We start from the raw sequence: 15,674 nt of genomic DNA on the forward strand, positions 1-15,674 counted from the left end.
TCTGCTCTTTAAAAAAAAGTGCTTTTTCTCTTTTCGTCAGACCAAGTATGTGGCCTGAAAGAGCTGCAGCGTCTCTGCTCAAGAGATTTCATGGACACTCAGAGGCTTTCCTTCCACTGTATGAAAGTAAATCTGAGTAAGGAAGGCATTTTTCCTGTCCCGGAAATCAGCATAACCAAAACCAATGCTGAGCTAATGAGAAATGTTTCTTCCATGTGTTCTGTTTGGCAGACACCGCGAGTCATATCGAGGAAACACGTGATGTTTATAAATACAATATGGCTTATGTTGTCATAACCTCTCAGTGACAAAAAGAGCACTAGAAAAAGCAGACAGCAAACAGCAGGAGAGATGAGATTTGTATCATTTGGAAGGTCTCTATCAGATAATAGAGGTATTAGCAATTGCCTTTTCATTTTGTTTTTTTTTTCTTTTTTTCCCAAAAGGAAACAAAGTTTTAAAGTAATAGGATCAGAAAGGTAAAAACAAGGCAACTTATATAAATGCTGTCCTATAGGCATCTTAGCACTAAAATACAGGCACTCCATTTATTTTTTTAATTATTTTCCAATAAAAACTTTTTTTTAAGGCATAGTATGCAATGTAAAGACATAATGGTGGCAGTGTTTGCATCTTTTATGTTTATTGATGTTAAGGTCAAAAGCTACCCAATGAAAAGAACTTAAAGATGCTGGATGTATGTTTACAGGTACCTTAAGAACACAGAAGAATTATTCTGCTTTTACTGTTTCACTATCCTTTCTGCAAAGCAGCACTGAATTTTAGCCTCCTTGGAAGCCTCACGTTTTTGGACAGTTGTTTAAGGGTTTCTAGTACTTATAGGGTAATTTTAAGTTCACACATTGCATCTAGCTCTAGAGAGTTAAAATGTTGGCAGCCTGCTAACCAGTCACTTTCAAGGGGAAAAATGAAAAGTTGGAGGTGTGCAATTTCAATAATAAAAGCTACTTAGCACAAGTTTACAGAAACTTAACAAATGTCTGTCTTGTTTTCCTATACAACTCATTTTAACTCCTCTCCTCTTGGCAGCAAAAACCTCCATTGTTGTCAGGAACATTATTAACATTTTGCCACTCTAACTCCCACAAAACGTGGAATTTCCAGGTTCTCTACACAGCCCCAGCTCAGCTCTGACTCAACTTGCACTAATTGTTCTTTCTTGGAGAAACAGTCTCAAAAAAAAAAGATAAATTCCAAAACGCCTCAAAGCATACCTCAAGACAACAACAACCACAACAAGCATTATTTGGATATTCTGACCTCACCCAGCAGAGACCTTATGCAAGTCAGACAATTAAGTAAAACCATGGTAGGTCTAGGACACTTCAAAATAAAGTGTACCTCACAGATTTTAGGGCAGGTGGATGGGAAGAAGAAAACTGCCAAGCAAAATAGCCACTAGTTTTTATGAAGTAAAAACTCCCTCCCAGTTCTCAAAATTGGCTGGTAGGTGAAGCCCAAAACCAACCACTGCATAAGCCAACATTATTAGAATCCAGCTGAGCCACCAGAAACACTGACTAGTTTCTGTAACAGAGGGGGAGACTGCAACTTAAGTTTCTTTAGCCTTCAGTCACTCCAGAAAAGGAGGGTGTAGAGAATGAGGATAGAAAATAGGCTGTGCACATTCAGTAGGGGAATCTCTTCAGCTCAACAGCCCAGCATGGAAGGAGCAGTGCCCATTCACTCAGCACCATATAAAACCCCACAGCCAGTTCCTTGCATCCACATCCTGGCATTCAGTCTGCGCACCATGGCTGACTGAGTGCCAGCCTGGGCCCTTCCCTTCCACCCCTTGCAAATCACAAATGGCAATTCCAAGGGCACAGAACAACATGGCTGTGTACAGGCATTTACACTGGAATTCTGAACAATGCCAGGAGGAAAAACAGACCATCTAAACATTTGTTCATAAGACAGTATTTTGTCAGAAGAAAGTACTGTTGCACAGACAGCTAGAAAGTGCTGATAAGTTATACAAGTTCAGGTGAAACAATAAATGAATGAAAGGTAGCAATGTGAAGATATATTTAAAAAAAAAAAAAACCCCAGCTGTTGCAGATTTACAGATTACATTTTGGGAAAGGAAAAATAACAAAGAAAAAGCACAAGTACAAATAGTCAGTGAGACAGCACTATGTGGCTACTTCTTGCTAAGCAGCATTCAACATGGCAGACCTGTCAAACAGGCCATGCTATTTGAGAGGGAAAGGGCCAATACCAGTAAGCAAGTGAGGCACTCAGAAGGATTTCAGAAAAACTCTCTTTTAGAGATTGCTTGGACCCCCAGCCAATTCCCTTTTCTCAAACAAAACTCGCTCAGAAAAAAAAGCATGAACAAAGAGCAGGAAAATTAGAATTAATGGACATGAAAGCTGAATGGCTCAATAGAAGATCTGAAAGTTACAGATCCCACATTCTCCTTGGACATTTTAAGTCTTCTTGTCCATATGGGTAATACTTAATACTTCAAGTGTTACTGCCAATTCTTATACAGGTCTAACATCTGTTTGGTAGTTAAAACAGGTGTTCAAGCTGGCAGCTAACACTATTTTCTTAGATTATTTTGGGCCAGTGACATGGAAATTATTATAAAGCACATGAATAGAAGCCTGAATGTCATCAAACCCAGGGATAAACATTCCAAAGGAACAAGAAGAAACAGTAGAAAAAAAAACAGTAGAAAAATCTGTACAGGCAAAACTTTCCCAGTCACCAGGAAAATAAGGATTTAACTCACAGATGACAGGAGACAAACACACTCTAAGTATCACCATGGAAAAATATACTTACAATGACTAATGCATTATATTCTAAATACTGTTTTTCAATGGTCTGACAGTCAGCTGCTTTTCTGTAGGTATTTTGAAACAGTTAAACATGATACCAAGCACACACTCCCTCCTTCCCACTGCAGTGAATTTACACTCATCCATCATATGAAATTGATGAATATCAATTTGCCTAATGCAAAGATATGCAAACATAAAAGGAGAGATAAGAAGCAAAGGTTTTTCTACAATCTTATGGGTACTCTACAATAGCAGTACATAAAATGTACGTGTTTTTCACTTAGAATCCTCATGTTTCCCCCTCCTTTACTCTGGTTTGCTAAGGAAGGAGGGATAAATAATCCATCTGGCTATTGGTGTTTTCTTCCTGCTGAACTAATAACCTGTGAATCCCCAGGCAAATTTCTACCAGATTTAACCAATGAGTAGAAAGACTACTATGCCCCTATAAATTTTGCCAAATTAGTGATTTGACAGAAGATCCTACTGTACTTCTGCCAAAGAGAGAAACAGTTGCAGTGTGGGCTCCAGCTTCTCAGACTCCAGAGGATGAACACTGGAGAGTGTCATTACTTTGGGAAGAGTCCCAGTTTAGGACCTGAGTATTGCTGCATAAGGAAGAGCCCAACCAAAAGACACACATCCTTAGAAAAACAGGTTTCAGTGTTTCTGAGCTCAAGAAATCACTTGTTTCCATGCTCATAACTTTGAAGTGCAGAAGTTCACATAGATCAAAGGAAAGACTTTTTGCATGTTTCTCCACAAAGCCCCTATGAACATCCTGGCTCTGGCTTCACCTCTCAGACCAGAAAGACAAGAAATCTGCCAATGCAAAGCAAAAGACAAATGAGAAAATAGCTCTTTTGCTGGATGCACAGAATTTCAAAATGGCATCTTTGCATTTCTATAAAGTAAAACACAATATTCTGCCATGAAAACACCACCTCTGCAAAGGCTGTCACTGTGTCACCATTACATTCTAGTTATGCCCAAAAGGTGCTAACTCAGATATAATCAGGAGATGGTGAGTGTGCATATCTGTTGTACAACACAGGATTTTAAAATACACAATTCAAATAATTGCAGTTTTTGCACAGAGGCAGCACCTGTGTTCAAAACAACTCTGCCATGCAGCAAATGCCTGGAAGAGGGCCAAAGAATTAATTTTTACTTTCAAATGTATGTAGTTAACTACAACAGTACCTTCAAATAGGCCTAGAACACACAAATAATGCCACAATATATACCTTCAGCATCCACTGTACCTGGAACAAGAACAGTATAAGATAACTTTATAAAGCCACAGTTACAAGCATTAATGTCATAATGCACAGTGACAGTACGTCATGCCTTTGAATATGAATGAGATGTATCAGATACATCCAGTTACTGCCACAGGAATGTAACTAGAACTAAAGAATTCCAGGATGTTACAGAATACACAAAAAACTATCACATCTTCCCTTTAAAGAACATCTATTTCCTTTCTCATGTTGTGTGTGCAGCTGTGCGAAAAATCAAGTAATTAGATTTCTGACCTATCCAAATGACCATTTTATAATTGAAGTGCATAAATGAGAGGTGGTTGAGAATAGTGCCTGTAAATAAATTATTTCAATCTTTCTAAAATATTGTGGCCTTAAACTGTTGAAACACAAGAAGTACTTGCATAAAATATTAGTAATAAAGCAGGGAGACATGCTCAGAATTAATAATGAAACCAAGAAGCAAATGCATAGTTGCAGAAATCACTTCACAGGAAATTTACTGCATAGTTGAATCAGCTTTGGAACACACATAAAAGCCACAAAGCAGGTAGGACAGTAGTGGCATTGTCTTCTGGCCCCATGGAGTTAATTTGGTTGCACGGTTTCCTGGATAGACCTAGGATGGGTGGGGAGGAGATGAGGTTGTGTAATCTCACCACCACCCCCCTGTACTGCAACTGCAGCTGCAGGTAACACGGTGCAAGAGGCGTCCCACAGCTGAATCTTCTGCCTCTTGCCACCAAGGGAAGAGGTAACAGTGCAGCAAAAGACTGACAGAGAGAGAGAGAGAGAAATCAAATGTTCCAAGTGCATTCTCTATAGTTTCCTAATACAAAACGTTCACCAGAAAATACAAATATACTCATCCTTTTTCAGTGCAGGCAGAAAATTTAGGAAAAGACAAAACTATTTATACCACAATGAGTATTTATCAGAATTTCCTATCCAAATCTATCATTTACAAAGAGTTTCAGTAGATTTGAAGTGAGTTGTAGTTGCTCAGCCACTGGAAGCCAATCCCTGCTGAAGCTTTGCTGGAGTGCACTAACACTATGCCATACTTCACTGTAAAGGGTTTGCAAACAGAATAGGAATAGGAAGAATAGGAAGCTATAAAACTCTGAGTACTGTTTTTGTCACAAAATACATAATTAAAGGCTATCTTTTGCTTCACAAACTTTTCTGCATTTAAACAAGATCAAAAAACCAGTTGATGCCCTGGGCAAATAATTGGAAGAAGAAAAGCAGTTAAAACACATTACAAGAAGCATTATTTATTCCCTTTTCTGTATATGTGCCATACGTATAGCCTGGATTTGCTGAATTGCTATGTTCATATTACATTTCAGAGTTTAAACATTTAGCAGAAAAGCTGGAGGAAAAAAGAGTATAAATGCAGCATTAGTACTTACCCTTATATCTCCATTTACAGCTCTGGAAGTGTGATTAAATGCATGTGCAGGGTCTTTGTTGTAAACTTTAAGGAAAGATCGGTCTTGAATATTCCTGGAATTAAAGAATCAGCAATGACAACAGATGAAAGCAGTTTTATTTACTTTGTTGCCTGAAAGTTTCAGGTAACAGACAAACATAGTAGGTCTGCAGTCGATCTATAAGAAAAGCATAAATGCCATAACTAAGACACACACAAACAAACAAAAGCCTGCTTTGATTCTCTTTCCCATGGGAAGTATCACTCTTTCACTAGAACTCCACACCCATAAAAATTAGATAGTGTTAAGTTTCTTTCAAGATCCTGCCATAGAGTGAAAACACTTTGAAGACAATAGAACTTCAACATTTACACAGCACTCAAAAAGGATTTAGTTAATATTTACATGTCTTATTGTGCACTCAGCCCACATAAATTTTTGCTATTCTAAGAAGCAAGAATATCAAAAGAAAAGCAGTCTTTCTAACTGTAATGAGGAAATTTTAATTATCAGCTTGTTCACAAAGCTAAAAAAATCCACAAAAGCTGAAAATTCAGTTGTAGATAAATTCTTCCTCTAAACTTTATCTATAATAAAGAAAGTTTTTAAAGGGAAAACGTATTGCAGAAACAAATTAACAAAAAATTTGATGAAAGCTTACACAGAAATAGATTAGATGAAAAGCCCTACAAGAATACTTTTGTTTTATTTGGTCTCTACACTTTGTCTTTGATTAGTTAATTTTTTAACTACTTCATTTAGGAAAGCGATGACAGTTTTTCATTTTGTTTCAAGACCTACCTTCCAATAATTTTATGGCTTTGACACTTGCCCTGAGCTCTGCTGATTTCTGGTTCACATTTAATCAGTAGCAATCTACGCTCACTTACATCCTTGCAAAGCTGCGATTCCTTTCATTTCCCTGTAGTGATCTCTAGAGAATTTACTTACACATGTGACTGAATTCCTTTCCTCCAGGTGCAGCTACAAGTCTAGTGAACTGATCTTAATCAGTTGGATTATAATTTAAAAATGAAGGGAAGGATTGTTGGGCAGGTCCAATTTCTTTCTTACAATGTCATATTACAATCAGTGATTGCTTTGAATGGGTAGCTAGTCAGAACTTGTGTTGCTGCTGCTGTAGATGTCAAGTAGTTATTAAAGAAGCCCCGCAGCTTGAGAGACAGATCAGTGTCTTGTGTTTAAGAACTGGAGGGCTGATGAGAAGTTTAGTATTTATGAGTGTTTACTTGTACACAACATAGGAAAATAGCTACCTTGCGGCAAGTTCAAGTTCTTCAATTATTTACGGTAACATAAACTGTTTTCCATCTTGCAAATGTGACCCTTTGGCTCTGAGACCTGCACTGGGAGGCTCCGTTACCATTGTCTTGGGACTGTGCTCTTCTCAATACAAAGCAAGCTCTCTCACCTTCCATTCAAGAAATGGCATATTATTCATTTAAATACATTTTATCTGCTGCCTTTTCTGTATGATGGCTATGAGATGGTACCTCAAACAAATGGAGTTTTTTAAAAGGCATTTTCCATAAATAGTTCTTGTAGAAACATGACACTTTGAAGTAAAACATTGCTGCAAGGCAAAGCACCAAAATACTAGGCATTTGATCTCTGATATGAATGTATTTCACCTCATGTTGCTATGCTAAGATAAACATTACTGATAACAGGTATGTATTACTGCACATTTATTATTACTATAATTTGCATTACTGTAGCTCCCAGATGCCCTTGGCATGTTCAAGGGCCTCACTGATCTGTGTGTGCTGTGTAAACACACCAGGAAGACAACTTTTCACCAACTTACAAGGTGAATAGGAGTCACAAAAGACAATAGAAGAGTTGCAGGAAGATAAGGGAACAAAAAGAATACAGAAGATCACAGTCTCTCCAGCCAAAGGAGCAATAAACGAATGCTGGAACCACGGGCATGCTCTGAGTAGGCAGTGCAACAGAGAGAGTGGGAAGGAGACCAATGCAGTGGTTTTGCAGATGGTTTGTCTGTGGACAATACCTTCCAAGCATGTTAGAGGGCTGCCTGAGAGAGAGGGAAGGCACTTGCTTGAAAATTAAAGATGTAAAATTCAAACTGGCATTATTCACCAAGTGGAAGCAGATGGCACTTGGTACTCAACAAGAAATGAAAAGTAGCATTGAAGTGGGCTTGGAGGAGTCTTCATAATGAGGACAAGTGGTTTAATGAGATGGAGAAGATACAGTCAGAGGACAAGTGAAAAATGAATGCATGCAGAACAGTCTGCTTGTCAAACAAGGAGAATGATCTTTGTTGCTTCATTTGAATGGGTAAGAGCAAGCAAGATTACAGCAAGATTACCTATTACCTGTGCCAACTGCCAAGAAAAGCCAATTACAGCAGCTGCTATTAAAAAGTTAAAGAATTACATGAGTGTTTTTCCTCTGTGTGATAGGAAATGAAGGCTGTAAAATAGGGATGCTCTGGAGCACAAATCTGAAGTCCACACTAGATCCAGAGCCCTGAACCACTTTAAAAAAAAGACTGGACTAAAGTAGAAAGACAGAGCTTTGACCCCAGTGATAAAAAAAAATTAAAAGGAAGGGGGAAAGTAAAAGATAAAAGGAAGAAGAAAAGGAAGATGGAAGGGGAAGGAAGGGGAAGGAAGAAAGAAGGAGGAGAATGAGGAGAAGAAGAAAAAAAAAGAAAAAAAGAAGAAAAATAATAATAAGAAGAAAAATTAGAAAAAGAAGAAGAAAAAGGGGAAGGAGTTTGATGGCCTAATGCAAGGCACAGAAGAACACGGAGCAGCCTCTGAGGGAGATGGAGAGCTAAAAGACCTGAGTGAAACCCCTCTGTTTACAGGAAAGAAAGCAGAGGATTGAAGGAAGACATGGCAAACAAAGGAGAGAAAAAGGATGCTTTATTTCATCTGTTCTCTGAGGGGAGACACTGAGAAGACATTTTGAAGAGTAAGGAACAGAAATGGAGAAATGGTTGTGGAAATTATTTAAAGGTGGTGAAAATGCATGTTATGGACTCCATTAACCTGGAATTGCTGAGGAATCCTAAGTGAGAAGACTGGCAGAACTGAAGGAGAGAATTTTGTTATGAAGGAAGTCAGCTGGGTTGTGGGATTTCCTCTAGAAATGCCTGACAATGCAGGCATAGGAACAGAGGAAGCAGATGTTGGGGTTGAGCCAGGCCTGAGGCTGGCAGGGTGACGCCTGCAATGGGAGCAAGGGAAAAAAGGTGGAGTGGCATTAGGATAATCAACAACTGCATTCTCAGGGGCATGAAGTCATAAACTGTTAGTCTGAAACTCAAGGGAAGACGGAGGGATAAAGGGAGAAGGAAGGGCTAGATGATGGTCGGCAATAATGCACTTGGCAACAGAGATGTAGTAACCCCTATCATGAGTCAATCAGTTGATCTGATCTTGTGAACAAACTGTTTGATGTATAAGAAACTTGGGTACATGTTGAAAGATGATGATGTTTGATGAAAAAAATCAGATGGGTCTTCACATAGGCATTACAGTGGCCAAACATGGGTGTGGCAGTCTGCAAAGCAGATAAGATTAAAAGAAACTGAGATCCAAGAGACTGCCTAATGACACTGGACAGACAGCCTGAGGAAAGCAAGACAGAGGTGAGAAAATGGAGTGTGGTGCTGTTCAAAGATTAAGAACAGAAATGGGGAAATTGGATTGGGAAGGGCTAGAAAAGCTCCAACTTGCTCTTTTAACTACAGCATGATAAGGAGGAACACCTTAGCCATAGGATCTCCAGAAGAAACAAGGCAGCAGTGGACAGTACACTTCTCTTGCACCACAAAATCTTCCTGCATTAGTGGCAGACTAGTGGAGAGCAAACAGCTTTTCTGCTTTCTCCTCCATCTTGTTATGCAAAAATGGACAAATCTCTGTCCATTTTTATCACAGTTTATTTATAAGGTGTAGCATGTCTGCAGTGTACCTGAGAGCTTTATTTATGCATGATTTGGGACTTTCTAGGGACCCTGAGACCCTGGAACTTCTGCTGAAGAAACCTGGTTAATTAAGAGGCTGCACTCACACAAAATAAAGGATAGAAAGGTGAACCATGTATTGACCAAGCTCTGAATTAGTGAAGTGACTGCATCAGTTGCTGCATCCTGACATATAGCAGGAAGAAGGTGCAGCAGTGCTCCCCAGTGCCACAGAGCTTTGGCTGTGTTAGATGGCCCAACTGGCCCCAGTGTGAGGACATCAGTGACATTCACGTTTGCTACTTCAGGCTCATGAGATCAGGCTTTGCACTCCCAGTAAAGAAACAACCCAGCTTTTCTGTAAATGTTTACTCTGTATTCTGTATTTTAAATGATTGTGTCTTTGGTAAAATTCAATAAACATATTAAATATATGAACCTTTGTATATTATAGAGATATTTCAACAAGGCATGCCATTTATCAGTGCCTTGTGCAATGGATATTGCACCTATAGCTAGAGGTATTGTCAGACCAGACCTCCTGGATTACTCAGATACCACTGAACATGCCTTTATGTGTCAGGCCACTCTCTGTCAGATACTTATCAACCTTTCTATTCTATAAGTGCACAACAAAACAAAAAACACACAAAAAAACCCCCAACCCCATGAAACCAGCAGCTATAATGTCATGTCTTACCTCACATCACACAATTCATAGTATATGTTTCTGCTCTCATCCTTGATGTAAATGGCAACACTGGGTGATTCCAGCATTTTCATTGTCAGCTGCTGGGGGAAGGCACTTACAAAAAGGGCACGAATTGTGTCTGTGCTTGTGATCTCATTTGGCATCCTCAACTGCTTTGTTTCATCTCCATACTGAAGATACAATACACCTGCAAGCAAAAGCAATTGAAAGTTACATATTCTTAAATGCACAGTAATGATCTGGTTTCAAAGTCTATGTAGAACACAGACCAAGCCCATAATGAAAAGAGAAAAAACAGCTCACTCTCTTTAAAAAATAAAGCACATTTGTCATTCTCCTTTTCAACAGACTATTGGAATAGAGCACAGAACAATGATATGGTTTGGCCCTGATGAATGTGCTAGTCCCAGTACTGAGATGCCTCTTATTTTACTTCAGTTTGATAAATCAGAAGTTTACCTCAGAAATCCTAATGGAAAATCTCAAACACAACAAGTTGGTTCTGTAGTGGAAGTTGTTGGTAAATCACAAGGTACTTTTAAAAAAAATAGCTGAGGAAGAAATTTATCCTTTCATAGCATCCAGCTTTCCTTATACATAACCTCACACTTACCAATAAAACCAAAATTTTCATTTTAGCTCAAGGAATTTTATATTCACAGTTCAATTTGCTGGCATTATATAGCATGAAGCCTCAGGTGAAAACTCCTTCCAGGAGTAAAACTGAGGCACCCCACAAAAAAACAAGAGCAATTTTGGAACCTTTCAGTTTCACAGCACCATTAATAATCATGCTTAGTGCTCAGGGAGAAACATAAGTAATCTCAAATGCAGAATTGCAAAATATGGACATTCTTACTCACTCAAGACAGAACACGCTTCTGATACAGCTATTTTCAGGGAATGGGAGGCCGTGATACACTCAGTAATGGAAAGAACCATGAATAATACAAACCAGGGGACTGAGGGAAGGGGTATGAAGTACCTCTTCCATGATGGCTTTGTTGGCCCTGCCAGGCCTATGCTGACTCCTGTACAGCCAGCACTGGCCAGTACTGCATGAGTGTGGCTCATGAGCATTGCTACAGCCCAGTCCAATGTCATCGTGACCTCCAAGGCCCTCCAAGAACTGAAGCACTCAGAAAGAGCCATCCCAATTAACAGAAGAAATCAGTCTGGACTTGATGGTGTTGATGAGTTCTAACCATGCTGGGTCTAGCTCATGAAGAAAACCAAAAGATCTTCTCGTGAGCATCTCCAGTGTGGGAAGGTTTATTAGGACCTGCACAGCAGGAAACAAGCTGCCACAGCACTGCAACTAAGCAATTTCCTGGGATGTACAGCACTAGGGAGTGGATTCAGAAGTGTTCAGCTGAACTACTTTGGATACAAGGAGATGGGGACTGGTAAACTCAGTTGAGTGCACTGTGCTGTTTCTGAGCCATCCCAGGTGTCTCTCTACAACACTGCATTGTCCCAGGGGGAAACATCTTTACTGTCTTGCTGTCTGTACGGGATGGAGCAGGTGTAGCTTCCACAGTGGTATAAAAAGACGGGAGATCACAGAATCACAGAACGGCTGAGGTTGAAAGGAACCTCTGGAGGTCATCTGGTCCACCCCCATCCCACTCAAACAGGGACAGCTACAGCCACTTGTGCAGGACCATGTCCAGACAGTTTTTGTGTATCTTCTAGGACAGGGACTCTGCAGCCTTTCTGGGAAACTTGTGTCTGCTTGGTCAATCTCAGTGAAGAAGGGTTTCCTGACATTAGGGGGAATCTCATGTTTCATTTGGTGATTATTGTCTTTGGCCTTCTCAGTGGGCATGAATGAAGAGAGCCTGGCTCTCCTTTGCCCCTCCCTTCAGGTTCTTTTGCACACTGATGACATTACTGTCCTTGAGCCTTCTCTTCTCCAGGCCAAACAGTCCCAGCACCCAACCTGTCAGAGCAAAGAGGCCCCAACCAAGTTAATAATCCTTGCGACCCTCTCCTGGATTCTGTTCAGTCTTGGGAGGATTCTGTGCTGCCAGGCCTTTGCATCAATCAATAATTTACACAGGTGGGCTGAAGCCTGGCAGAGCATTTTACACAACCTGAATTCACTACAGCAGTTGCAGTGTAGATGCACTGTAAAGTTGTTCTCCCATGACCAATATAATCAGGAGGGTTGGGAACACAAGGCCCTCAGTGCAGTTGCCATCAGCCATCAGCAAATCTCAGCAAATCACAAAATTTAGATTTGACTCAAGTCAATGAGTGACACTTGAAAGTCAGCAACAGGATGGGCACTTTATGGTGCTGAGGTACAAACACTGAGCAAAAGCATTGGGAAAAGTTGATGTCCTAGAATACAAAGGCAAATAATGAAAAGAAGGCATTCCAAGCTAAGATGAGCCCTGTTTCCCCTTAGTCTTTAATATTTTTGTCTCTATGTTTTCTGTAATTGCTCTGAAGGAGGGCAGAAACAGTCAGATGTTCCTACAATCAGTGGGTAATTGTGCTTGCACTTAGGGAAAGAAGATGTTAACTTTCCTGAATACAAAACAGACTAAGCATTACATAACTATTATTTAATATTAGGCTGCTTTTATAAAATTGAGCTGTTAACCTAATCTTTGTATTATTATCAAGAGCTGATACCTCTTTCTTCATTAGACTGCAATCAATCCCCATATAAATCCTACTACAAATTTCCATTTTCCTTTGTCTGGAAAAACTTTTTCAGACTGAAATTAAACTAGTTTTTTTTCAAAGACTGAGAGGAGTTTTCCTATGACTTTTATTTATAATGCCAATATTTAATGAGCTATTAAACCTATTTTTCTCTTTTTAAAATTATAATTGGAGACATCATTTACTTCTTTATGTTCATCATTTATGTCTTTATGTTTCTAGATAAAATTGTCTTTTTAGTGCTCAAATATTCTATGCAGCTAAACATTCTTTAGGATTCAGAAACTACATCTGTAAAAAAAATTAAACAAGTTAATGATTGCATTTATTTCACTTTTCCAAGATATGCAAAGACATACTTACTTTTGATGATAGCTTTCAGTTATGAAAAAGTTCTTCCTTATGAAGAACATAAAGAACCTTCTATGTTTTGGCATTTACATTTTATTGGATTTAGTGGCAAAAAACCCCACCTTTTTTTGGCTAAAAAGACAGGCTTTGCATACCAACTTTGCAGTTGGGTGTGACTCACTTTTCTGCCCCGTTTAAAATTAGCGCAAAATTTAGAAATGCTAGCTTTGCATTTCAGACCATTAAAACCACACTCAGTATTGAGCTACTGAAACCATTAACACAGAGTAAGTGGCAGAGTTGAAAAATCTTCCTTACACACAAGTCTTGATTCTGCCTGTGCTTCAATGCTCCCACAAAATAGTTACCCAAAGCAAAATCACAGTTGTCCTTGAGTCCCGAATTTTCAAAGCAAATATGCATATTATGCCTTTAAACAGACAGCTTAAACATACAACTTGGAGAAATGTTTTGGCCCCAATGTCACTTGAGAGAGGAAAAGATGTTTTCAAAGGCATAATAAATTCTTTTTTCTTTATCCTCCTTTAAATCACATGCCCTTAAAAAACCCTACTGCCTTTCCTCTTGAGATGTCTGATCCACATCATGATACAGCAATGCTTTAGGGCATTTCCTATTTGACAGAACTAACTGCTCACTTCTAAAAATCCTTTTTGAGCACGACAAAATAAAGAGACTCAAAATCCATTAGTTAAAATAATTCACAATATTTTTCTTCCACACATTGCCCAGGTGAAATTCTGAACACCAACAATACCCACAGGTTCCACTTCATGTAAGCTGCTGGAGCTCTGAGGTGTGTTTTACCTTCAGCTAAAAAATGACTCCCATGGAGATTAAAGCAAGAAGAAATAGAATATAACTTAGACATGGTTTTTGTTAGGGCACAGAACATACATCAGCAAAGCTGCTGGAAAGATAATTAGACACAAGGGATGTTCCTGTCTCCATGTTCCCTCAAGTCCCTCTTGCACTTACTTATGCTTCTGTTGCAATGGATTTACCTGAAACATGAAGATTGTGCCCATTTTTATACATCACAAATCAAAGAGGACTATGAAATTCCCTGCTGCTCCAGGACAACATGTATGAAGATGGCTGTGAACAAGGTAACAACGCCACGCAGCAGTACTGAAGGTGCCCATCAGACAATGCTGTGGCTCCCACTTCCAAGAACTCTGAGGTACTGCCAGCCCTGCACTGTCCTACAGCTACACCACAAACTAGAATGTTCAGCCATCCACTCTGTCATGTAGTATAACTTAGCTGCATAAAAACCTCTGGAATTTTTGATCATTCTTTGCCCTACAAGCAACAGACCACAGACTTAAACACAGGCCACAGCAGAAAACATTTACATGTAGGCCTCAGTAATATCAGCCTTGTAACAAATTGCTTCATAACATCCCTGTCAACAAAGAGGTATGCTTTAGAGAGGGGCAATTAAACACCCAAGAGGCAAAAGAACATGTTCAAAGAAAGGCTTACAAGCACCAAACTCAGATCTGATGATGATCCTGTGAACACACCACATGACTGCCCTTTCCTTCCCTACATACAGAGCTCTTTCAAAACACAGTATTTTCTGCTGCCTCTTTATCAGTGGTCAGTGGCAGGATATGCAAAATATTTCATCATTTCTCTCAGGGATGATCTGCATGAAACACAAGACAGTGCAATGAAAGATGCAGTTACCCTGACTTGGGTGGCTGAGCCCATCTGTGCTGGATTGGGATGCTCGAGCAGCCTCCCTGTGCCTTCAGCCAGCACGGCTCTGAGCTCAGGCACACACACCACATTCACAGAAAGGCCTTCAGCTCACACAGTGCTGCTGAGCTGCAAAACCCACCTGGGAGCTGAGGACATGCCTCACAGAGTGATGGTGAATCTCACCTGAACACACGGGTTCCAGGCTGGCTTTAGAGCATGGATCTGCATAACCACAGCAGGGTTGGCACAGCACCCATACTGATAAGACCATAACTCCTGAGTCACAACTGTAAAGGTTTACTCCTTATGGCAGGAGCTAATGTCATGCAGGTGTCAGGAAACCACCCAGCTCATATCTCTCAGCACCTCCATCACATACACGGTGCTGACCTAACCCTAAGCCCCGCGTTATCATGGTTATATTGCTAGCAATGATCTCCATGTAGGGCAGCTTACATACTTAGGAGAACTTTAAACACAATTAGCTTTTGTTTAAAGAACAAAAATTATCTTTAGAACTGCATTATTTAAGAGACGAAAGTTAAATACCCGATAAAACAAGAGTAAGTAAACAAGCAAGATTGTGTCCTCTTTGGTGACCTTTACAAGTATCTGTTAGTTCTCTCAAACAATAGATTTTAAATGGAGAAATATAATTTCTCACATAATTCTCTTCAAACAAAAAAGAAAAAAACTGAGGCAGAAAGTTATTTAACTCCTTAGTTT

The 15,674-nt window shown here is 39.5% G+C and overlaps 1 protein-coding gene across 10 annotated transcripts in view; it reads right to left on the minus strand.

Moving 5' to 3' along the window:
* The window catches only part of KIAA1217 (KIAA1217 ortholog), a 355,251-nt gene that overhangs the window by 67,903 nt on the left and 271,674 nt on the right, over positions 1-15,674 (minus strand). For all 10 annotated transcript variants that reach the window (XM_059469976.1, XM_059470051.1, XM_059470003.1 and 7 more), the window contains 2 exons: positions 10,179-10,377; positions 5,494-5,587 (listed from right to left, as the gene is read on the minus strand). In XM_059469976.1, coding sequence (XP_059325959.1) covers positions 5,494-5,587; positions 10,179-10,377 — 293 coding nt within the window. The remainder of the gene's footprint in view (positions 1-5,493; positions 5,588-10,178; positions 10,378-15,674) is intronic.

The sequence above is a fragment of the Ammospiza nelsoni genome, chromosome 1, assembly GCF_027579445.1.
Source record: "Ammospiza nelsoni isolate bAmmNel1 chromosome 1, bAmmNel1.pri, whole genome shotgun sequence".
Classification (NCBI taxonomy): Eukaryota; Metazoa; Chordata; class Aves; order Passeriformes; family Passerellidae; genus Ammospiza; species Ammospiza nelsoni.